General features: G+C 44.6%; 1 protein-coding gene across 1 annotated transcript; it reads right to left on the reverse strand.

The window, feature by feature from the left end:
* Nucleotides 1-270: 270 nt before the first annotated feature.
* LOC121005328 (beta-microseminoprotein-like) lies at nt 271-25,398 on the reverse strand. Its single transcript, XM_040437987.1, has 4 exons — nt 25,312-25,398; nt 20,854-20,962; nt 7,916-8,021; nt 271-495 (listed from the first exon to the last, which is right to left on the reverse strand). The coding sequence occupies exons 1-4, from the start codon at nt 25,330-25,332 to the stop codon at nt 372-374; spliced, it is 360 nt and encodes a 119-aa protein (XP_040293921.1). The 5' UTR covers nt 25,333-25,398; the 3' UTR covers nt 271-371.
* Nucleotides 25,399-25,622: the final 224 nt, after the last annotated feature.

Here is a 25,622-nt window from a genome sequence, read left to right on the forward strand (position 1 = left end):
TGGTATTCTGCGTATCTTGTATCCTGTCCACCGTGACAATATTACTATCTTTATCACTATGGCTTCACATTTAGATTTTTGTGGCAATTTGAGGAGCCATAGAAAGAAATGGGTTGAAAGGAAATGAAAAAAATATAAAGGAACAACGCGTTTTCCTGCTGGATCTACTTCTGCTACAGAACTGCCACAAAATCCTATGTGCGAACCCACCCAAAAGTTGCAATTCACATGTACAGTGCCAATGAAGTTAAATACAATGCTGAACCCATCAATGTGTAATATATCATATTTATTACAAATGCATATGTACAAAAGTCCAATGGATTCTCCTTTCAGTCCCTTCTCTTTGCTGTGTCACATGAGTGCTCCCGTCACATTAAAGCCCAGCTTTCACAAGGTTCACTAGAGTTATCTTTTCGCCTGATAACGTATGTGCAAGAAGTTCGATTTAGAACGACTTCACAAGCCTGGTCACTTACGAGTGGTTTCAGCATCCTGTGGAGAAGTATATGGTTAGTATTTCTTGGAGAGTAAAATCACAGGCAACACATTCTATGATCAGGAGAACAGAGATAAGGAGCCATCAACTGAGCTGCCTGACGGGTAACCGTATAAACACAGATCCTGATACTAAAGAATATCAAGGCTGTACAGAGAAAGGGGCTGACATTTTTTAATAAAGACCAATTGAAAAAATTATTTTTAGGTCAAAATGAGTACAACGCAATCATTTAAAATATTGGCCCCAAAGGTGTCCATAGCCTTTAAGTGTGCTGTGTTACTACACTGAGCGCTGGCAGTCCCTGTCCCTTGTTCTAACTTTCTTACTAAGGCTGGGTTCACACGGGCGTTGCGGGTGCGTTTCGGGAACATGCACGATTTTTCCCCGCGAGTGCAAAGCGTTTTAATGCATTTTGCACGCGCGTGAGAAAAATCTGCATGTTTGGTACCCAGATCCGAACCCGGACTTCTTCACAGTTCGGGTTTGGGTTCAGTATTCTGTAAATTTTATTTAATACAGAATGCTTAGTAGAAGGTCAATTGAGGGTTAAAAAATAAAATAAAAATTAACTTACCCCCTCCAATTGATCGCGTAGCTGCCGGTCTCCTGTTCTTTCTTCAGGACCTGTCAAAAGACATGTGGTGAGATCACTGAGCTCATCACATGGTCCATCACCATGTAATGTATCATGTGATGAGCACAGTGATGTCATCACAGCTCCTGAAGAAAGAACAGGAGAACGGCAGCTACGCGATCAATTGGAGGAGGTGAGTTAATTTATTTTTTAACCCTCAATTGACCTTCTACTAAGCATTCTGTATTAAAGAATGCTATTATTTTCCATTATAACCATGTTATAAGGGAAAATAATACAGTGAATAGACTTTCATCCTAGCAACCATGCGTGATAATCGCACCACACAGGTGCTTGCGGATGCTTGCGATTTTCACGCAGCCCCATTCACTTCTATGGGGCCTGCGTTGCGTGAAAAACGCACAATATAGAGCATGCTGCGATTTTCACGCAACGCACAAGTGATGCGTGAAAATCACCGCTTATGTGCACAGCCCCATAGAAATGAATTGGTCTGGATTCAGTGTGGGTGCAATGTGTTGAACTCATGCATTGCACCCGTGCGGAAAACTCGCCCGTGTGAACCCAGCCTGAGAGACAAGCGCAGGGAGGAGAGCTAAACTAGCAGAGCTGGTGCTGGCCGCACGTCATTTAGTCATAGACAAAGCAGAGATAGGACATATATAATAAGACTGGCTGGTGTAATTCTGACAAAAACTACAACATTTTAATGGATGCACCCAGTGGCAGCAGACCCAGAAGCAATGGGCGCTTCCATCAATACAGATGGAAGCGCTCATTGCTGAAGCTCTGACACCCACATACTGCAGAGGGGCAGGGAGCAGAGCGCATAGTTCCCTGCCCCGCCGCCTGAAGCCTATGCGGTAGTGAAATCCCGGCGCAGGCGCACGTGATGACGCCATCGCGCGCGCCTGTGCCGGGACTTAGCGAGCAAGCGCAGGTAAGTATTTAGCTTTTATTTTTATTTTTATTTTTTTGTTTTCTTTTATGTGCCAACTTTGGGGGACATGAGGGGGGTGCACACAGGAGGACGTGGGGGGGGGGGGGAATATGGTGGGAAACTGTGTGGGGGCAAATTATTATGGGAGGGATGACTATGTGGGGGAAAAATTACTATATGGGCAATGTGGGGGACACTACTGTGTGGGGGGCAGTGTGGGGGACACTACTGTGTGGGAGACACTACTGTGTGGGGGACACTACTGTGTGGAGGCAGCGTGGAGGACACTACTGTGTGGGGGCAGTGTGGGAGACACTACTGTATGGGGGCAGTGTGGGGGACACTACTGTGTGGGAGACACTACTGTGTGGGGGACACTACTGTGTGGAGGCAGCGTGGAGGACACTACTGTGTGGTGGCAGCATGGGGGACACTACTGTGTGGGGGGCAGTGAGGGGGACACTACTGTATGGGGGCAGCGTGGGTGACACTACTGTGTGGGGGACACTACTGTTTCGGGGCAGTGTGGGGGACACTATTGTGTGGGGGCAGTGTGGGGGACACTACTGTGTGGGGGACACTACTGTATGGGACAGTGTGGGGGACACTACTGTATGGGGGCAGTGTGGGGGACACTTCTGTGTGGGGGACTCTACTGTGTGGGGGACACTACTGTGTGGGGGACACTACTGTATGGGGGCAGTGTGGGGGACACTACTGTATGGGGGCAGTGTGGGGGACACTACTGTATGGGGCAGTGTGGGGGACACTACTGTATGGAGGCAAATTATTATGGGAGGGATGACTATGTGGGGGAAAAATTACTATATGGGCAATGTGGGGGACACTACTGTGTGGGGGGCAGTATGGAGGACACTACTGTGTGGGAGACACTACTGTGTGGGGGACACTACTGTGTGGAGGCAGCGTGGAGGACACTACTGTGTGGGGGACACTACTGTATGGGGGCAGTGTGGGGGACACTACTGTGTAGGGGCAGCGTGGGGGACACTACTGTGTGGGGGACACTACTGTATGGGTGCAGTGTGGGGGGACACTACTGTGTGGTGGCAGCATGGGGGACACTACTGTGTGGGGGGCAGTGAGGGGGACACTACTGTATGGGGGCAGCGTGGGTGACACTACTGTGTGGGGGGCTGTGTGGGGGACACTACTGTTTCGGGGCAGTGTGGGGGACACTATTGTGTGGGGGCAGTGTGGGGGACACTTCTGTGTGGGGGACTCTACTGTGTGGGGGACACTACTGTGTGGGGGACACTACTGTATGGGGGCAGCATGGGGGACACTACTGTATGGGGGCAGTGTGGGGGACACTACTGTATGGGGGCAGTGTGGGGGACACTACTGTGTGGGGGACACTACTGTATGGGGCAGTGTGGGGGACACTACTGTATGGAGGCAGTGTGGGGGACACTACTGTGTGGCGGGCAGTGTGGGGGACACTACTGTGTGGGGGCAGTGTGGAGGACACTACTGTGTGGGGGCAGTGTGGAGGACACTACTGTGTGGGGGCAGTGTGGGGGACACTACTGTGTGGGGGAAATTACTGTGGGGGGGTAGTGTGGGGGAAATTACTGTGGGGGGGTAGTGTGGGGGAAATTACTGTGTGGGGGGCAGCATGGGGGCCTTTCTATTGGGGAGGCACTGTAGGGGCCATTCTATTATTTCTGGGGACACTATACAGGGATTATTACCTGGAGCACAATATAGGGTGTTATTATTACTGGGGGCACTCTAGGGGACATTATAACTGCTGTGGACACTATAGGAACATTTGGGGTAATTTATCAAACTGGTGTAAAGTAGAACATGGATTAGTTGCCCATAGCAGCCAATCAGATTCCACCTTTCATTTTTGACAACTCTTTAGGAAATCCACTTTACACCAGTTTGAAAAATGACCCCAATTATGTCTAGTAGGGTCACTATTTTTTCAGCAGTATAGTACCTGGGGCATTGGGGGGCACAACGGGCACAGGTATTGGGGGTGGCAGCAGGATGACACTGTTGGGGACACCAGGATAGGGAGGTTGATAGAAAAATTTAGAAATCTAAAGTGTCTGTGTTACAAACTCTGTAGAGACGAGATGCGTCTGAAAGAATTTCTCATGGCGGTCTAACGGAGGAGAAGAGGAAAGAGAAGGTCTACATGACAGGAGATGTCCCTGGATGTAAGAGGTATGTGGTCAATTATTGGGGGGGGGGGGGTGCCATAGAAATGACCCGCCCCGGGTGCCAAACACCCTGGGCACGCCACTGGATGCACCCAAAAAAATGTAAGCCAAAAAATAGATCAGCCGCCCATATATATCAACACCATGCAATATGCAATCCGCACATGCCTATGGCAAGAGCATACAGTGGGGTGCGAAAGTTTGGGCAACTTTGTTAATCGTCATGATTTTCCTGTATAAATCGTTGGTTGTTACGATAAAAAATGTCAGTTAAATATATCATATAGGAGACACACACAGTGATATTTGAGAAGTGAAATTAAGTTTATTGGATTTACAGAAAGTGTGCTATAATTGTTTAAACAAAATTAGGCAGGTGCATAAATTTGGGCACCACAAAAAAAGAAATGAAATCAATATTTAGTAGATCCTCCTTTTGCAGAAATTACAGCCTCTAAACTCTTCCTGTAGGTTCCAATGAGAGTCTGGATTCTGGTTGAAGGTATTTTGGACCATTCCTCTTTACAAAACATCTTTAGTTCATTCAGGTTTGATGGCTTCCGAGCATGGACAGCTCTCTTTAAGTCACACCACAGATTTTCAATTATATTCAGGTCTGGGGACTGAGATGTCCATTCCAGAACGTTGTACTTGTTCCTCTGCATAAATGCCTTAGTGGATTTTGAGCAGTGTTTAGGGTCGTTGTCTTGTTGAAAGATCCAGCCCTGGCACAGCTTCAGTTTTGTCACTGATTCCTGGACATTGGTCTCTAGAATCTGCTGATACTGAGTGGAATCCATGCGTCCCTCAACTTTGACAAGATTCCCAGTCCCTGCACTGGCCACACAGCCCCACAGCATGATGGAACCACCACCATATTTTACTGTAAGTAGCAGGTGTTTTTCTTGGAATGCTGTGTTCTTTTTCCTCCATGCATAACGCCCCTTGTTATGGCCAAATAACTCAATTTTAGTTTCATCAGTCCACAGCACCTTATTCCAAAATGAAGCTGGCTTGTCCAAATGTGCTTTAGCCCACCTCAAGCGCCACTTTCTGTGCTGTGGGCGGAGAAAAGGCTTCCTCTGCATCACTCTCGCATACAGCATCTCCTTGTGTAAAGTGCGCCGAATGGGTGAACGATGCACAGTGACTCCATCTGCAGCAAGATGATGTTGTAGGTCTTTGGTGCTGGTCTGTGGGTTGACTCTGACTGTTCTCACCATTCGTCGCTTCTGTCTATCCGAGATTTTTCTTTGTCTGCCACTTCAAGCCTTAACTTGAACTGAGCCTGTGGTCTTCCATTTCCTCAATATGTTCCTAACTGTGGAAACAGACAGCTGAAATCTCTGAGACAGCTTTCTGTATCCTTCCCCTAAACCATGATGGTGAACAATCTTTGTCTTCAGGTCATTTGAGAGTTGTTTTGAGACCCCCATGTTGCTACTCTTCAGAGAAAATTAAAAGAGGCGGGAAACTTACAATTCACCCCCTTAAATACTCTTTCTCATAATTGGATTCACCTGTGTATGTAGGTCAGGGGTCACTGAGCTTACAAAGCCAATTTGAGTTCCAATAATTTGTTCTAAAGGTTTTGGAATCAATAAAATGACAACAGTGCCCACATTTATGCACCTGCCTAATTTTGTTTAAACAATTATAGCACACTTTCTGTAAATCCAATAAACTTCATTTCACTTCTCAAATATCACTGTGTGTGTCTCCTATATGATATATTTAACTGACATTTTTTATCGTAACAATCAACGATTTATACAGGAAAATCATGACGATTAACAAGGTTGCCCAAACTTTCGCATCCCACTGTATACAGTACAGACCAAAAGTTTGGACACACCTTCTCATTCAAAGAGTTTTCTTTATTTTCATGACTATGAAAATTGTAGATTCACACTGAAGGCATCAAAACTATGAATTAACACATGTGGAATTATATACATAACAAACAAGTGTGAAACAACTGAAAATATGTCATATTCTAGGTTCTTCAAAGTAGCCACCTTTTGCTTTGATTACTGCTTTGCACACTCTTGGCATTCTCTTGATGAGCTTCAAGAGGTAGTCCCCTGAAATGGTTTTCACTTCACAGGTGTGCCCTGTCAGGTTTAATAAGTGGGATTTCTTGCCTTATAAATGGGGGTGGGACCATCAGTGGCGTTGAGGAGAAGTCAGGTGGATTCACAGCTGATAGTCCTACTGAATAGACTGTTAGAATTTGTATTATGGCAAGAAAAAAGCAGCTAAGTAAAGAAAAACGAGTGGCCATCATTACTTTAAGAAATAAAGGTCAGCCGAAAAATTGGGAAAACTTTGAAAGTAAGGGCTATTTGACCATGAAGGAGAGTGATGGGGTGCTGCGCCAGATGACCTGGCCTCCACAGTCACCGGACCTGAACCCAATCGAGATGGTTTGGGGTGAGCTGGACCGCAGAGTGAAGGCAAAAGGGCCAACAAGTGCTAAGCATCTTTGGGAACTCCTTCAAGACTGTTGGAAGACCATTTCAGGGGACTACCTCTTGAAGCTCATCAAGAGAATGCCAAGAGTGTGCAAAGCAGTAATCAAAGCAAAAGGTGGCTACTTTGAAGAACCTAGAATATGACATATTTTCAGTTTTCACACTTGTTTGTTATGTATATAATTCCACATGTGTTAATTCATAGTTTTGATGCCTTCATAGTCATGAAAATAAAGAAAACTCTTTGAATGAGAAGGTGTGTCCAAACTTTTGGTCTGTACTGTACATGTACCTATGAAAAATTACCGCATGAAATATAAATATAATTTATTGACATAATTCAGAATTGACAATTCATACATAAACACAAGTGCAGGGAAAGAGGCAACATCCACATAGGAGACACAAATGGTGACTCAATTACATACATAACCAATAATAAAGTGCAAGTGCATAGTGCATAAGAATATCAAATACATATAAAACCAAGAGTCTATTTACCCATTATGTGTCTCCTCTGGGATGGCGCCAACCACCGAAACACGCGTCTATTTATTTGATATTCTTATGCACTATGCACTTGCACTTTATTATTGGTTATGTATGTAATTGAGTCACCATTTGTGTCTCCTATGTGGATGTCGCCTCTTTCCCTGCACTTGTGTTTATGTATGAATTGTCAATTCTGAATTATGTCAATAAATTATATTTATATTTCATGCGGTCTGGTCATTTTCAATAGGTACACAAACATTTTAATGGGGTCTTGTTTATATTACAAACATTGCTTAAAGATCTACCAGCACATTTTAGGATGGCAGTGTGGTAAGTGGTCCCTCTCATGGAATTTAAAGGGGTAGTGCCATCTAGGACATTGATGGGAGAGCAGTCGCACATGCATGGCCACACTTGGTTTGCTGCTATGGCACTGCTGGAAATAACTGAGCCAGCACTCAGCTGTCTTCAGAACTCCTATGCGCGGCTTCTCTTCATTCACTTTTGATGGCCCCGTTCTGAAGGTCCAGAGAGGGGAAACCACACCTCACATTGATGGCATATCCTAGAGATATGCTATCAACATCGCAGATGGGAATACTCCTTTTGATGCTTTATTGGGCATCATAAAACCTGAGACCTCATTGTGACTTTTGCATACAACTAAAACCAATCTTCACATATTTATAAATTTACAGCCTTGTGAAGAATTACCTGCTGCAGCAGTCAACCTCGCCATTTGATTCACAAGTGCATTTCATGCATTCTTCTTTAAACCATGTTGAATTGACAGCTCTTTTGATGTCTCCATCCATGCACCCTATAATAAACCAAGATGTATGAGGGGAATATTTTACCAGTTATATCCTAAATGAAAATATCCCCATGATATTACTATTCTTGAGCATCTTTTATTTGTTATTCATCTTCTTTATGGATAAATTGACTTGTTATAACGAGATGTGCCTCCTACATGCACATCACTCCTGCTGGCCAATCAGCAGCCCAGCGGTGACGTACCTGTAGACAGTACGTCACACTTCAGGTCAAGCGTGGACCAGAAGCAGAGAAGAGAACTCTGCACTGGAACTGGAGCATCGGTGACAAGTACATTGATTTTTTTAACCCCGTCTGGACATTTCACAGGGGTTTCTTGGTCTAAAGAACACTTTTAAAGAGAATGCGTCATCAGAAAATAACCTATCGTTTAAACCAAGTTTTTATGTTAAACATATTTTTAAAGAATATTTGGTGGTTATTTTCCTTGTCACTGTATTTTAAAAATATCCTAAAATCCTGCAGTTTTCACACTGGCCACTAAGCCTCATTGTCACGGTCCCTCAGGTGACTGATGTCAGGAAATCAAGTAAATTGTCTGAGCGTGGAGGAATCTAACAGCCTCCTTGATTTATCTTGATTCAGTGTTGATAGGGTTAATGACCACTTCCCTTTTCTCAGCTGTTGCTCAGTGGTCATCACTTCTGCCCTTTGTAGTCTGACCCCACCCCTCTGACTAGGCGGTAGATAGCTTCATTTGCTGAGCTGGTGTGAGTTTGTCTCTGGTGTTCCTGCTCGTCCGTCTCTACGAGTTAAGTGTCGCGTTTGTTATATTCCCTGTTGTTTGTATCTGGGCTGAGACAGAGACTTCCATTCGTCCATCTGGGGAGGAATGGGTTGTCTCTGGTCCTAACCTTTTCCAGGGCCTTATAGGGATATGACAGCCTAGGTATCCTGCATATGAATATTCCTACCTTCAGGGTCTATTCATAGTGATAGATAGTTAGGGCCTGGATTAGGGTTGTCTAAGAGGTGACCTGTTTTTTCCCTAGTTTCCAGGCCCAGTTACTGTTCCCCTTCCCTCCTGTATTCAGTGTGGAGTTTCCCCCCCACATTGATCGTGACACTAATAATAGGTGCCATGTCTTGGTCTGTACAGATTGTCTTTCAGCAGTCATCCCATTATAATCACAGACATGATTACAATGATAGATAAACAGATAGATAGACCCAAAAGTCACAATATGTGAAGGTCACATCTTACAGTGCATTTGGAAAGTCTTCAGAGCCTTTCACTTTTTTATATCTTGTTATGTTGTGGACTTGTGCTAAAATTTTAAAAATCAAGTTTTCCCCCAATAATCTGCACTCACTCCCTAATGAGAAAGTGAAAACAGCATAAGTATCTAGACCCCTTGCTACAACCCTTGGGTCTTCCCATTTCTTTTGATCATCTTTGAGATGTTTCTATACCTTGATTTGAGTCCACCTGTGATAAATTCAGTTGATTGGACATGAAGGTCTCCAAATGACAATGCATATGAGAGCAAAAACAAAGCCATAAGGAGGAAAGAACTGTCTGTAGAGATCAGAGACGTGATTGTATGGAGGCACAAATCTGGAGAGGTGTACAAAAAATTTCTGCTACAGTGAAAGTTCTCAAGAGCTCAGTGGCCTCCATAATTCTTAAATGGAAGACGTTCGGAACAACCAGGGTTCTTCCTTTAGCTGGCTGCCCCATCAATCTAAGTCATCAGGGGAAAAGGACCTTAGTAAGAGAGGTGACCAAGAACGCAAGGGTCACTGTGGCTGAACTCCAAAGATCCTGTGTGCAAAAACTTCAAGAAAGTCAACCATCACTGCAGCACTCCACCTCTCTGGGCTTTATGGCAGAGTGGCCAGAAAGGATACTCTCCTCAGTTTGCAAAAAAGCATCTAAAGGACTCTCAGACTGTGGAAAATAAGATTCTCTGGTCTGATGAAACCAAGAATGGACTTTTTCGCTTGAATTCAAAGCATCATGTTTGGAGCAAACCAGGCACTGTCCAATACCATCCCTACAATGCAGCATGGTCATGGCAGCATCATGCTGAGGGGGTGTTTTACAGCAGCTTAACAGGGAAACTGATCAAAGTTGAGGGAAAGCAGAATGGAGCAAAGTACAGAGATATTCTTAATGGAAACCTTATCCCGAGTGCTCTGAAGCTCGGACAGAGCAAAAGGTTTACCTTCCAACAAGACACAGCCAACACAACAGAGGAGTGGCTTAGCGACAGCTTTGTGAATATCCTTGAGTGGCCCAGCGAGAGCCCTGACCTGAACCCAAGTGAACATCTCTGGAGAGACCTGAAAATAGCTGTTCACTAAGGGTCCCCATCCAACTTGACAGAGCTTGAGAGGATCTGCACAGAAGAATGGCATAAAATCCCCAAATCCAGATGGGCTAAGACTGGAGGCTGTAATCGCAGCCAAAGGTGCTTCAACTAAGTTGAATACTTATGTCAATGCACGATTTTAGTTTTATTTTAATTAATAAATTAGCAAAGATTTGAAACATTGTGTTTTCACTTTGGCATTATGGGGTACTAGTTGCAGAATGATGGGGAAAATGTAAACCTTTTTTTTATTTTAGCACAAGGCCGAAACATAACAAAATGTGAAAAAAGTTAAAGGGTCTGAGGACTTTCCAAATGCTCTGTATCTACTCCCTCCTGACCTCTGCACAGGTCTTAGAGCATGCTTAGGAAACTTTATCATAGATGTCAATGAGTCCACTTCACACTATTATGTCTATGCCCCAGGGTAGCTACTGTATAGCATTTCTCTAAATGCTGTTAGCAACAGCTCAGGCAAGATGGTGGCCCCCATAATCATGTTCAAGATATAGAATAACAAAATCTACAATCAGAAAATGAAAACAAGATGTCATGTTTGGAGGAACATGGCAACAGAAAAAAAAGAAAATGTGTCAGTATCTGGTTTTAAGTAACCAAAAAAATATATGTGACACATCCCTTTAAGTCTTCAGAGGAGTGAAAGGGTTCTTTGAAATGTACAGTATATCCCTTGCTCATAATTTGATTCTGACCTCCTATGTGATGAGAAGAGATAATAGGGAGATCATCGCACATAACTTTCCCGCACCTTATCTATTCACTTATACGTGTTTCAGCATAGGCATTTTCCTAAATCTCATCAGGGGAGACACATTATTATGCACATTGTAGCTGCACATAGGTCTAGTACAGTACATATTAATGTTCAACCATATTAATGGCTGGCCACATGTGCTAAGCTGCTCTCGACTGGTTGAACTCAACCCCTGCTGAGTCATATAGGAGATTTATGAAACAGTTTAAAAGAATCCTTGGGGGAGATTTATCAAGACTGGTACATAGGAAAACTGGCTTAGTTGCCCATAGCAACCAATCAGATTTCAGCTTTCATTTTCCAGAAAAAGCTCTGAAAAATGAAAGGTGGAATCTGATTGGTTTCCATGGGCAACTAAGCCAGTTTTCCTTTACACCAGTTTTGATGAATCTCCCCGCACGTCTTTGTTGCCCCTAGAAAACATTCACTATGCATCTTGTATTGCTTACTGTGCTCTTGAAAAATGGAAGCTTGTGATTGGTGACTATGGGCAACAAAGAGTTTTTCTTTTAGTCAATGTCATCTAGCTGAATGTCAAGGGACGGTTTCAAAGACCTAACAGTCCAATACAACAATGAGGTGGACTTCTGTCATGAATATGAGACTTCTCAGAGAATGAATGTGTACCCACTTTGTGTTGGGGCGCATTTTTTTTAGAACTAGACATTAAGCCCGTTACAATAGCGGGTGCTAGAACAGTAGTGCATAAATATTAGTAGGAACAGTCTATATTAAATGACAAGGGAACTGACTGGTGGCCGTGGCTGGTGGCCGAGACTGGTGGCTGTGGCTGAGATTGCTGGCTGTGGCTTGTGGCTGAGACTGCTGGCACTGACTGTTGGCTGTGGCTGAGACTGCTGGTACTGACTGGTGGGTGAAACTGGTGGCTAAGACTGCTGCTGCAACTGCTGGCACTGACTGGTGGCTGTGGCTGAGACTGCTGGCACTGAGCGTTGACTGTGGCTGAGACTGCTGGCTGCGACTCATGGCTGAGACGGCTGACACTAACTGGTGGCTGTGGCTGGTGGCACTGACAACTGGCACTGACTGGTGGCTGATACTGCTGGCACTGTGACTGGTGGCTGTGGCTGGTGGCACTGACTGATGGCTGAGACTGCTGGCACTGACTGGCACTGGTGTGGGCAGCAGGGTTGCAAGTGAAACGTCATGTGTTGAATGGTAAGAGCGCCGTGCATGCGCAGTTCAATTATCGGCACACACGCATGGACACGCAGCCCTGAGCACGCACACAGGGCTTTTATTACAAAGGATACTGACATCTAGTGGTATATTATCGTGTTTTACTGTTTTGTTTGCACTCTCCCTTTATGAATACTTGTCAGGATGTTTCCGTTGGGCTGTAGCTACAGTGGCGTGCCTAGGGTGTTTGGCACCCGGGGCGGGTCCTTTCTCTGGCATCTCCCTACTTTTAAAAAATTGTACCCCCTCACAGTAGTTTTGTACAGATGTGTGCCCCTTCACAGTAGTTATGCCCTCTCTGTGCCCCTTTCACAGTTGTAATGCCCTTTTGTGCCCCCTTCACAGTAATAATCCCCATTGTGCCCCCTTAATAGTAGTAATGCCCACTGTGCTAGTAATGCCCTCTGTGCCCCCTCCATAGTAGAATTCTCCATAGTGCCCCTTCACAGTAATAATGCCCACTTCATTGTAGTAATGCCCTCTGGCTCTGTGCCCCCTCCATAGTAATAAAGTCCTTTGTACCCCCTTCATAGTGATAAAGACCTCTGTGCCTCCTCCATAGTGATAAAGTCCTCTGTGCCCCCTCCATAGTGATAAAGTTCTCTGTGCCCCCTCCTTAGTGATAAAGTTCTCTGTGCCCCCTCCATAGTGATAAAGTCCTCTGTGCCCCCTCCATAGGGATAAAGTCCTCTGTGCCCCCTCCATACTGATAAATTCCTCTGTGCCCCTTCCATACTGTTAAAGTCCTCTGTGCCCCCTCCATACTGATAAAGTCCTGCAGGGGAGGGCTGGCAGCCTTAGTCCTGGGGGCAAATCCAGTCAAGTGGCCCATTTTAGCCCCGCCCATTATTAAAAGCCCCCTCCTACATATAATAGGCCACTCCCAACAAACACTGTACAGCTGAAATTCTATTGTTGCGGTCTGTCTCTACACATCATACGGAGAGGGGGGGGGGCTGTCCTGGCTGCACTGCCTGCTTCACATTATACAATAGACAACAGCAGGCTACAGCCAGGAAGCTCCTCCGCTATCCTCCCTCCCCAGATCCTGCTCAAGACCTGTGGTTCCCCCACCATCTGCCACCCGCCCGTGGCCTGCTGCCCCCTTTGGCCATCCTCACCCAGCTCTGAATCCTCCTTCTGCAAATGGCAGGGGGAGGAGCCGGAGCATCTCCTCTCCTACATAGCACCACATACCTCTTACATCCAGTGATGTCACCTTTGTTGTTAGTTTCCCACATTTCCATCATCTTCACATCTTCTGAACACCCTTTCCTGCCACCCACAATAGTATACTGCAGAAACAGTCCCCCTGGAAATACTACTACCACACAGATAGTGCCCCCTTCAACAATTATTGGCACACAGTGCTCTAAAAAATAACTGCGCCGAGACAATAATAGTATAAAGATAATGTCCCTCAAAAATAATTGTGCTAAGCTGATACTGTGCCAGGGTGCCCCCCCCAAAGTAACAGTGCTCCCCAAAATCCCACCAATAGAAATAATTCTCTGCCAGAGCACACTTAGCCCCCCAGTAGTAGTAAAGCTCCACATAATACCCCCTAGTAGTAATAATTATCCCTATAATATGACAGTACATGAAATACCCCTGCTTAGTGCCTGCAGTTGAGCTATGGTCCCCATAATGTATGCCAGTATAAAATACCCCTATATAGTGCCCCAGTAAATGCCCTCATAGTGCTCCTCTCCCCCTTTCCCATAGTGTCCCCCATAATATGCCAGTAAAAAAATGCCCCTTCTTAGTGCCCCCAGCAGATGCTCCTATAGTGCTCCTCTCCCCCATGGTGCCCCCCCATAATGTGCCAGTAAGAATTCCCCCATAGTGCCCCCCCAAAATGGGCAAGAAATAAATGCCCCCAGAATGCCACCCCCAAAAAAATGGGGCTGTAAGAAATGCCAGCTCCCCCCCATAGTGCCAGCTCCCCCCATAGTGCCAGTTCTCCCCGCAAAGAAAAAACAAACATAAAAAAAACCACTTATACTTACCTCCATCAGCAGCGATGCGATTCAGGCCTCTTCCGGCCTGTTTCCCCCGCTGTGTGCTGCCCGGCTCAGGCGGCGCGATGATAATGATGTCATCGCGCCGCCTGAGCCGGCCTCTGATAGGCTGCAGGCATTAGTGCCTGCGGCCTATCAGAAGAACAGGGAAGGGAGACGCCTCTCCCTCCCCTGCCCTGCCGCAGCACAGGCATCTTTATCGCTGTCCTGAGGACGGTAATACAGATGAATATGGAGATGAGCGCTTCCACCACCACTGCCGCAGTTACATCCAGGGCTGCGCCGCCTGTGGTGATTGGCGGTGCGGGCCTGAGGAATAAAAAATTTATAAATAATAATTTTTAAAGATGGCTGTTTTTTTAGGGCGGCCTGGAGGGGCAATTGCCTCCCTGCCCCCCATCCCAGCCCGCCCCTGAAGTCCTCTGTGCCCCTTCTGTATATAAAAAAAACCACACACACTAACTCACCTTCTCCCGTTCCTGTAGCTCACATACCTTTCTTCCCTGCAGACACAGATCGCTCTGCAGCACTGTGTGGGGGCATTGCTTATGCAGATTTCCCGGCCGCAGGCTCTGCCCACACACTTGCTGGCAGCGCGATCCATGGGTTCAGTAGAGATGGGAAGTTCGGATCTTTCACATGAATCGGTTCATTTGAATCAGTTCATTCAAATGAACCGATTCATGAATCGAATCTTCGGTTCATTCGCTGAGCTGACAAGAAGCAAGTGAACGGAAGCTTAGGTTGCGCAATGCGCATGCGCAGATGCTTCGATTCACTTGCTGACTCGCTGAGTCGGCTCTTGGTCTGAGTCAGGAAGTTTATTCTTTAAAACCCTGTGTGTGATTATCTACCCCACTGTAGGAAAAAACAAGCATCCAGGGGGTGTGAATTTAACACTGGGGTAAATAATATAATTAAAATGGAGGGTTAAATGTGTAAATGTATTTTTAAAAATTACATCTCTCTCAATAGTTATATAGCTACTGAATGAGACAGAAGAAGGGATGCCTTTAACATTTATATCTCCTTGAGAAGCCAATTTGACCCTAAAGGGTTAATTCAACCTATAATCTAAACTCTGTCCTGTCACTTCTCTTATCTCTCTGCTGACTGCCCATCTGTCCCTTAACCTTATCACTGCTGCAGCCTGGTCATCCGCCTCAGTGTAAACTGTTCTAGTGACTCACGGTTCTTTTAACTCAAAGAATCGAATGAGTCTCTAACTAAGTCGGATCTTTAGATTCTTTTAACCTGTGACTCATTCGATTCTTAGACTCCCTCCTGTACAGTGTGTGACTCGGAGCTGCTTGCCTGAGCTCTGATTGGTTGCAGGCCGGGGTGGGCGGGGAGGGGAGGGGCTGGCTTCCACTCTAGGATCAGATTACACTCCTCCCTCCCTGCTGCCGGCGTCTCTCTGCTCTGCTATCTGACTGAGCTGTTTCACATGGATCAGCTCAGTCAGAGGAATCGACTCCTCCGATTCAGTGAACTGAATCGATTCAAAAGAACGATTCGTTCATGAACCGGACATCACTAGCCTGCAGGCCGAATGGTCGAGCAGGGAGAAGTCTTCCTGCTTCACCATTCAGAGCGCTGCAGGCTTGAAGGAGGGGAGGAGCACGGGGAGCTGAGCGGTGAGTGACGGGACATCAGCTCCTTGCACCCCCCCCCCCCCCCTTAGTACGCCACTGTGTAGCTCGGTTCCTGCCTTTTGTCATTTTTCCTGCCTTTTAGTGTGGGCGGTGCGAGCTGTGTGTGGTGCGCCATGTGTTGATTGGCCGGTGCGCTGCGCATGCGCACTTCATTAATCGGTACGGACACCAGCCCTCAGCACGCACACAGGGCTTTTATTAGTATAGATTATAGTTATGTTTTATTACTGTTCAATATGATCAGTGAATTCTTATCATAAATCAGATTAAATTAGATTGTAGCATGGAATTCCAGCCTTAAAGGGGTTTTATTACTTCAGCAAATAGCATTTATTATGTAGTGAAAGGTAATACAAGACACTTACTAATATATTGTGATTGTCCACTGGCTGGATTCATTCTTCATTCATTCTACCCCGCAATCCAGCAGTGGTGGCCGTTCTTGCACACTGTAGAAAAAAGCACCAGCCTATGTTAGCTCCCACAGTCTAGGCGACTACAGAGGCCGGCGCTTTTTCTTATATAGAATATGTGACGGCAGATAAGAAGCATTTGGCCCATCTAGTCTGCCCAATATACTGAATACTATGAATAGCCCCTGGCCCTATCTGATATGAAGGATGGCCTTATGCCTATCCCATGTATGAGTAACCCCTTATGGACCGGGCTCATTTTCACCTTAAGGACCAGGCCATTTTTTGCAAATCTAACCAGTGTCACTTTATGTCTGAATAACTTTAAAACTTTTTTACTAATCCAGGTCATTCTGAAATAGTTTTTTAAACACATATTGTACTTCATGACACTGGTAAAATGGAGTCAAAATAATAAATTTTTATTTATAAAAAAAGAAAAAATTTACCAAAAATTTGGAAAGCTAATTTCCAAATTTCAATTTCTCTACTTCTATAATATATAGTAATACCTCAAAAAATAGTTATTAATTTACAATCCCCATATGTCTACTTCATGTTTGGATCATTTTGGGAATGCCATTTTATTTTTTGGGGACGTTACAAGGCTTAGAAGTTTAGAAGCAAATCTTGAAATTTTTCTAAATTTCTACATTTCTAAAACCCACTTTTTCAGGACCAGTCCAGGTCTGAAGTCACTTTGTGAGGCTTACATAATAGAAACCACCCAAAAATGACCCAATTTTACAAACTACAACCCTAAAGGCATTCAAAACAGATTTTACAAACTTTGTTAACCCTTTAGGTGTTCCACAAGAATTAATGGAAAATAGAGATATTTCACTTTTTTGGCAGATTTTCAATTTGAATACATTTTTTCCAATTACAAAGCAAGGGTTAACAGCCAAACAAAACTCAATATTTATGGCCCTGATTCTGTAGTTTACAGAAACACCCCATATGTGGTCGTAAACTGCTGTATGGGCACACGGCAGGGCGCAGAAGGAAAGGAATGCCATACAGTTTTTGGAAGGCAGATTTTGCTGGACTGGTTTATTGACACCATGTCCCATTTGAAGCCCCCCTGATGCACCCCTAGAGTAGAAACTCCAAAAAAGTGACACAATTTTGGAAACTACGGGATAGGGTGGCAGTTTTGTTAGTACTATATTACATTTTTTGTGAGGCAAGGTAACAAGAAATAGCTGTTTTGGCACAGTTTTTATTTTTTGTTATTAACAACATTCATCTGACAGGTTAGATCATGTGATACTTTTATAGAGCCGGTTATTACGGACGCTGCGTAATTTTTAATCATGTTTTTTTTTTCCACTTTTTTTTTCCACTTTTTTTTTACCCAGATCCACTTGTTTCTTGAAGATCCAGTGGGTCTGATGTCTGTATAATACAGTACAGTACACTATATAGTGTGAAACAAAACATGCAATGCAACAGCTCTCTGCAAACCAAATAAAGTACAAAAATGCATAATAATTGCTAATGCTATACTTATAAATTAGAGATGCTTGGCAAATACATTTTGTACAAAATTATTTGAGCCCGTCTTCCGCACGTCAATGCGATCTCTGTAAGACAGGTCCTAAGTCCTAACACTAAATTCTACCTGTTATGTGCCATGACGGCTACCATACAATTCAGGGAGTGTAGGTTCCACATGCATGCTGGGCCTGCTTTCATCTCTGTCATCTTTGGTGCCAAGCTCACTCCACACCTCTCCTGGTGCCAAATGGCCACCAAAGAATGCAATGAGAGTCCACACTATACCTCTCCTGGTGATGAGGGAGAGCAGGTTAAGCTATATACTCACACTAATTAACCCCTTAGTGTGACCAAGCCTGTTTGGGCCTTAATGACCAAGTCAAATTTTGGAAATCATTTTAGCTTAGAATAACTTTGTAACAGTTTTGCACATCAAAGTAATTCTGACAGTTTTCTCGTCACATATTGTACTTTACTTAGGTGGTAAAATTCTACCGATAAAATATGCATATCTTTATAAAAAAAGTGAAAATTAATGAAAATTTTTAAAAATTGGCACATTTTCCTATCTTCAACTGCAATATTTCACATACATACATAAATACTATTCAATATTTTTATCAGAAATATATTTCCACATCTTTACTTTATTTTGGCTGCACTTACAAAAATTTTGTACTTTTTTTAAATTAATTTAGGAGACTTAGAAAATTTTTGAAGTACATATTTTTTCCTGCAACAACCCAAGTTTGCAGAGGCAAAGGAAGTGTCAGAATAATAGAACCCCCCAAAAGTGAACCCATTTTAAAAACTAGGCCCCTTAACGTATTTATCTATGGGTGTAATGAGTTTTTTGACCCACTAGTTTTTTTAAAGAAATTAATGCTAAGAAGGTGAAAAAAAATAAAATTTTAATATATTTAATATTTCCATATTTTTCCTACAGAGCATACTATTATTGGTCCCTGATGGTTACTGTGCTGAAGGCAGATCTTCAGCACAGTAACCAGCGCGCATGTCTGCGCCATATTATTATTTTTTTAATTAGATGTGGGGGGGGGGGGGGGGGCGTCCTAATAACTTTATTTAACACATCTGGGGGCCATATTGCCCCGATCGGGGTGCTGGGGGACCCGATCCGGGCATAATTTTAACTTAAAATCAGCCTATGGGGCAGACAGGCTGGTCAGGAGTGCATGACTGACGTGTCAGCCACACCTCCAGTACAAACTGCAAAGAAAAAAGGGGGTCAGTCAGCACATCCCAATGCGCAGGGGCACGTTGCTATGGCTGAAAACAACACTGTGAAACTTGCGGCAGACGGGCTCAAATAATTTTGTACAAAATGTATTTGCCAAGCATCTCTAATTTATAAGTATGGCATTAGCAATTATTATGCATTTTTGTACTTTATTTGGTTTGCAAAGAGCTGTTGCATTGCATGTTTTGTTTCACAGTGTTGTTTTAGGCCATAGCAAGAATCGGGGGCTAAAATGGCACAGCAGCCCCCGATGGGAGAGGGAAGGATCTCCCTCCCTGTTAACCCCTTCCATACAGTGGTCTCTACGGACCGCGGCATGGAAGGGGTTAAACCGCTGACATCTGTGAGCACAGATGTCAGCCGTTTCAAGCAGAGTGTCAGCAATGTGCTGACACTCTGCTAACTGCTCGGCTATCCTGAGAGAGGGGGCGGGCGGATGATAGCTTGCCCACACGCCCCCCCAGCAGCGCCGCACCTCCCCCCCTGCACAGCCCGCCGGCAGATAACAATGAGGGCTGAGGGGGTTAAAAATGAAAATTTTGGGCATTTTGAAGTTTCTGATCTGAAACTTCCAAAAGCTCTGCAAACCGCAGGTCTGAATTGACCTGCGGTTTGCAGCGATCGCCGATACGGGGGGTAACAGGATCCCCCTCGGCATTGTCCCAGGGTGCCTGCTGATTGATTTCAGCAGGCACCCAGTTCCGATCACCGCCTGCTGCACAGCGGTGATCGGAAATACACATGACGTACTGGTGCGTCATGTTTCCTTAAGTACCAGGACATCATGACGTACCGGTACGTCATGTGTCCCTAAGAGGTTAAACTCCTTCAAATAAAAAACGCATTTCAGGGATACTCAAGGTCCCCTTCGTCAGGTTTTTTAGAATCATATCTAAAATATGATATGATATGATTCTAAAAATCCTGACAAAGGGGACTTTGAGTATCCCCGAAACGCATTGTTTTTATGTACATGTGCTATCTTCGAATAAAGAAGAATCTTATTTGATCATTAAGACCGTCTCTACCAGTGAATTCGCGCCTGAACTACTACAAGTATCATTTGGCGGACTGGGTATCCAATCCCAAATAAATTTCTTCTGTGGCTGCAGTCCTGGTAAAAAGGTCTAAAATACACAAGTCTACAATAGGGTTGTGCTCATCAGTAGCACAACTTTATAAGGTGAGCCCCCTTGTCTTTTTATTTTATTTCATTTATATTGAACATAGTACCCTATTGTGCGCCCCCCTCCCCTCTCTCTTTCTCTATTCCCCTCGTTCCTGAGTGGAATTTAGATACGCCCGACACTTAAAATAACAACCCCTAAAAGGGCCCTTTACACAGTCCGAGAATTGAACAGATCATCACTAAGGAGTGTTCATAGTAACGCTCGTTAGTGATGATCTGGTAGTGTAAATGCACCGCCGATTACCAGATGACCTGACGAAGCACTCGTTCACTGGGTAAATGGGAACTCTTCACTGGGAACGCTTCCTTCCCGACAATCTGCTTGTACGTTGTCCCATGAAAAGGGCCATACACAACTTGAGGCTGATCCAGTGCATGTTCCAGGACACTAATAGCAATATATGAATATTTACCATGATACTAACATTGTTTCTTATGGATGAGCATTCATAGCTCTAACCCTTTATAAATCTCCTTGATACTTACCATCAGGTTTTTCACCTGACCTTGATAGTCTTGCATCTCTGTTATAACAGACACCATTGCATAAGGACACCAGGAGACTATAAGTCAGTAGAAAACCCACGAAGCTACCCTGAAAGGCAAAAACATAAAGACTGTTAATTCACAGACATTTAAAGGGTCATTCTTATCTCACCTTTTAATAAGCCCTGACCGGTGGTCTATAGAACGCTGTTTGCATAGCTTCCACTCACGGAAACAGCAGAGTGCCAGCCTCTCAGCCATTTCTGTAATTCTACCTACGTCTGGCTGGAGCTTACTGTGCACCTTTGCTCCTCCTGCTTCTTCTGCCAGCTCCAGTTTATCCAATCCTGTCAATTCCTTTACAGGGATTGTATCATGTGAAAATGACATATTACATTTTTTATAGTAATTGGTGATTTTTTAGGTAGATTTTAACGTATAATATTCCAGTTATTACAATTGCCACTAGAGTACACACAATAGGTTATCTCTGTGTGTCACTTGTCAGCTTTGATGAGTAGATTGTGTCAGGAAGAGCGGAGTCATCTCATGCTGATTAGACAGTGGATGAGTTATTGACAGCTCCATTGTGTAATTGTAAGTTTAGATAAAGTAGAATAGCAACGGCTACGCACTGTGTGCATCTCTTAGTCACTCACTAAACTGTGTACAATGGGGGTTGTACTTCACCACTTCCTGGAGACTGTAATAGACTATGGCCTCTCTCTATCAATTTACTCAAATAAATTACAGTTGTTATAATGCACACACATCATGATGTATAAGAAGGCAATATAAGAAGGAAGTCTGTGTCCAGGGTTCGATTGACCCACCCGAGTACCAGAGAATCCTCTGGTAGTCCCAGGCTTTTGGGAGAACCCCCCCCCCCCTCCCCATTTGGAGCAGCCTTTGGAGCTAATCACTTGCCACTAGAGTCTCATTCTTTGATTCAAAAATCTATTAAAGTGCTTCTGTTATCAGAAACATGCTTAGTAAACTAGTTGACATTACATATGTATCAGCTAAATCTAACAGAGTTACTCTCTTTTTTCTAGGTGCCTCCGTTTCAGAGAAAAAGTAACTTTTATTTTATGTAAATGAGCCTCTAGGAGCAATGGGGGTGTTGCTCCTACTACTAGAGGCTCCTCCTGCCGTGCCGTGGGGCCAGGCAGTGTTCACGTCATCCTGCCTGACCCTGACTTTGGCGAAAATCTTATACCTGTGCCGTGCCATTCAGTGTGCGGCGCAGGCATAGTAACGGAACGATGCTCGCCATCCACGGACTTCCTTACTGTTCTTTACGGCTATACTGCCGGCGCAGATTTTCCCAGAAGTCAGGGCCAGGCAGGATGATGTGAACACTGCCTGGCCCTGTCAATCAAGATGAGCAGGGCACGGCAGGAGGAGCCTCTAGTAGTAGGAGCAACACCCCTATTGCTGCTAGAGGCTCCTAAAAGTTATCTTTTTCTCTGAAAGAAGGCACCTAGAAATAAAGAGAGTAAGACGGCTAGATTCAGCTGACATTGGCACATGTTTAACGTCAGCCAGTTTACTAAGCATGTTTCTGATGACAGAAGCCCTTCAAACATTGTTAATGATATAGGGGTAATTTCAGGAATAATTTTCCTCTGGTGGGTCCAAGGAGTCCAAGGAATCCCAGTACAACACTGTAGTGTGTCTCTTATCGGCCACCTCCAGGGATGTTAAAATCTATATATATAAAGAAGGACGTCATCAATTTCAACAAAACTTGGTATACACATCACTTGCTGCCTGGAAAGAAATCTTGTGGGTGTCACAGCTCTCTAGGACGTACCGTTCCTGAGATACACGTATTCCCAAAAAATGACCTGCATTAGCCAATACAAGCCTGCAAGTCTTTCTCTTTATATCCCAACTGCTATACACACGGTCACATGTCCCTTATCAGCCAATAGAAGCTCGCAGGCCCTTAGTCTCCACATACACACAGTTTTACTCCAGGTTTCCATAACAACCAAGCCATTTTTCTTCACTGCTGTAGGTCAGCTTTAGGCTAGGGCTACACAACGACATGTGTCGCGCGACAATAAGTTACACGACACATAAGGCACAACTACACTGCTACAATGTCGTGTGACATTGATGTCGCACCAATGTCACGCGACAATTTTTATAATGATAGTCTACGGTGTTGCACTGCGACATGTGACATGCTGCAACTGCGACGCGACAGTCACAGAAAAATCCATCTTAGATGGATTTTTTGCAACTGTCGTGTCGCAGTCGCAGCATGTCACATGTCGCAGTGCAACACCATAGCCTATCATAAAAATTGTTGAGACAAAATGTTGCGCAACACATGTCGTCGTGTAGCCCTACCTAAGGGGGCAGGGTGCTCTGGAGGTCACTGTTAAAGAGGTGTTCACTGTGGAGGTCACTGTTAAAGGGGCGAGCACTGTGGAGGTCACTGTTAAGGGGGCAGGCCGCTGTGTAGGTCACTGTGAAAGGGGCGGACACTGTGGAGGTCACTGTTAATGGGGCAGGGGCGTTGCTAGGGTCTGAAAACATCCGGGGCACAAGCCCACTGTATCACGCCCCCGTGAAGCCACGCCCCCACCCCATGAAACCACACCACCATCGCCTGGGGGGCCTTCACAGTAGTTATTAAACCCTTTCAGCAGTCCCCCCCTTCACAGTAGTTATTAACCCCTTTCAGCAGTTCTCCCTTCACAGTAGTTATTAACCACTTTCAGCAGTCCCCCCTTCAGTGAATAGAGGACTGCTGAAAGGGGTTAATAACTACTGTGAAGGGCCTACCCGCCTGGGCAACCCCACAGATCATCCCCTCAGTAATCCGTATCCTGCAGTAAATGAACTTTAAATCAGCGCTCATCTCACTACTATTTTGACTTACACACTCAGCTCCAGTAACAGGCAGTGCGGGCGGCGCTCACTCACTGACGTCACGTGCCTGCGCCGCCTAGTGGGAGGAGCAGGCGCGTGACGTCAGTGAGCGAGCGCCGCCCGCACTGCATGTTTCCGGAGCTGAGTGTGTAAGATAGTAATGAGATCATGAGCGCTGTTTTAAAGTTCAGTTACTGCAGGATACGGATTAGGATGGCGGGGCTGCACAGCGCAGGAGAGTCAGAGCGGCCGACCCTGCCAGCATAACATTCGGGCACTGGTCAAAACATCCGGGGCTCAAGCCCCAAATGTTTTGACCTAACGACGCCCCTGGGGGCCACTATTAAAGGGGCAACTGCTGTGGAGGTCACTGTTAAGGCAGCAGGGTACTGTGAGGTCACTGTTAAGGCAGCGGGGTACTGTGGAGGTCACTGTTAAGGGGGCGGACCCCTGAGGAGGTCACTGTCAAGGGAGTGGGGTGCTGTGAAACTCACTGTTAAAGGGGCGGGCTGCTGTAAAGGTCAAAGTTAAGGGGATGGGCTGCTGTGGAGGTCCCATTTTAAAGTAGCTGGCCAGTGTGGGGGGGTCAGTGATAAGGGGTGGGGGACTGTGAAGTTCACTAATAAAGGGGCAGGGTACTGTAGATGTCACTGTTATAGTGGATACTGTCAATATCTTTTAACGACACACACAAACATTAAATGAAATAGATGAAATATACCCGGGCGAAGCTGGGTCCTTCAGCTAGTTAGAAATAAAAAGCTACAAAACCAAAGAAGAACAAACATTTCTGTTATGTCTAATTAATAAAACTACAGTTAAATATGAAATATTCACTTAAAACATGAATGCCCATGTGAATACTTATGTGTAAAAGAATTGTAACCTGTACATCCAGGCACAAGTACATTAAAGGCGAACAGCTGTTCATTTCCTTCTTATAGGCCTCGTTAAAGACAACATAGGATCCAATAAATCTAACATATACTGTATTTGGAAGCATAATCATCCTAAAACCTAAAGAGGACCTGTAACCTCTCCTGACAGGTCTGTTTTAATAAGACCTGCACCGTCTGACACTGGCAGCACTGATTGGATAGTGTCAGACTGTGCAAGGACACCCCCAACTGGTAACACCCATCTGGACCTTCACTGCAAACTGCTAGCAATTCATTTATAACTTCTAGCAGGAATAATAAAAGGAAGGCACTCACATCATAGAGTCATGAGAATTGCTATTATAAGGGGTATGTAAATAGTTGCTAAAAAGGCATGTCAAGAGAGGTTACAGGTCCTCTGTAAAGAGGATATTGAATCACAGGCAACCGCTTTGAAGTAGGGACCCTCCTATATGTAAGCTGCACTTTGGTATCCCACTAAGGATTTACATATTAGTGCAATGCCTCTAAATCCTAGAAAGATCAAACTTTTCAATAAGTAAAGACAATGTAAAAAAAATCCACTAATTTCATCAACTGAAAGATAAGCAGCAGTTCTAGCCAGAAACATCTAAATTACTTTCTCATGTTACCTTAGATCACTTTAAGGAGGTGAACCAAAGAAATGACTTACCACGATGGATTTCTGATACATGATTAGGAGACGACACAAGTTTCGTGCACAAGGGGATCAGGTCTCTGTTCTTGATGTGAACCTGAAACTGAATGAGTAAGAAACCTTTATATTGTTATTATGAGTAACCTATAAAAGGTGTGGCTTCAGGAGGCAGAGTTGTGGCACTCCTACTATTCTTAGATGAAGGTGATCATTTGCATATTACTCACGAAAAAAGCTATTTTTATGAGTTCCTGACGTGCTTTCTTTGTTGTCTACTAAAGTATAATCAAATCAAACTGAAATAATTTAAAGGGGTTTTCCAAGAA

Source organism: Bufo bufo, chromosome 6 (assembly GCF_905171765.1).
Source record: "Bufo bufo chromosome 6, aBufBuf1.1, whole genome shotgun sequence".
Taxonomy (NCBI): Eukaryota; Metazoa; Chordata; class Amphibia; order Anura; family Bufonidae; genus Bufo; species Bufo bufo.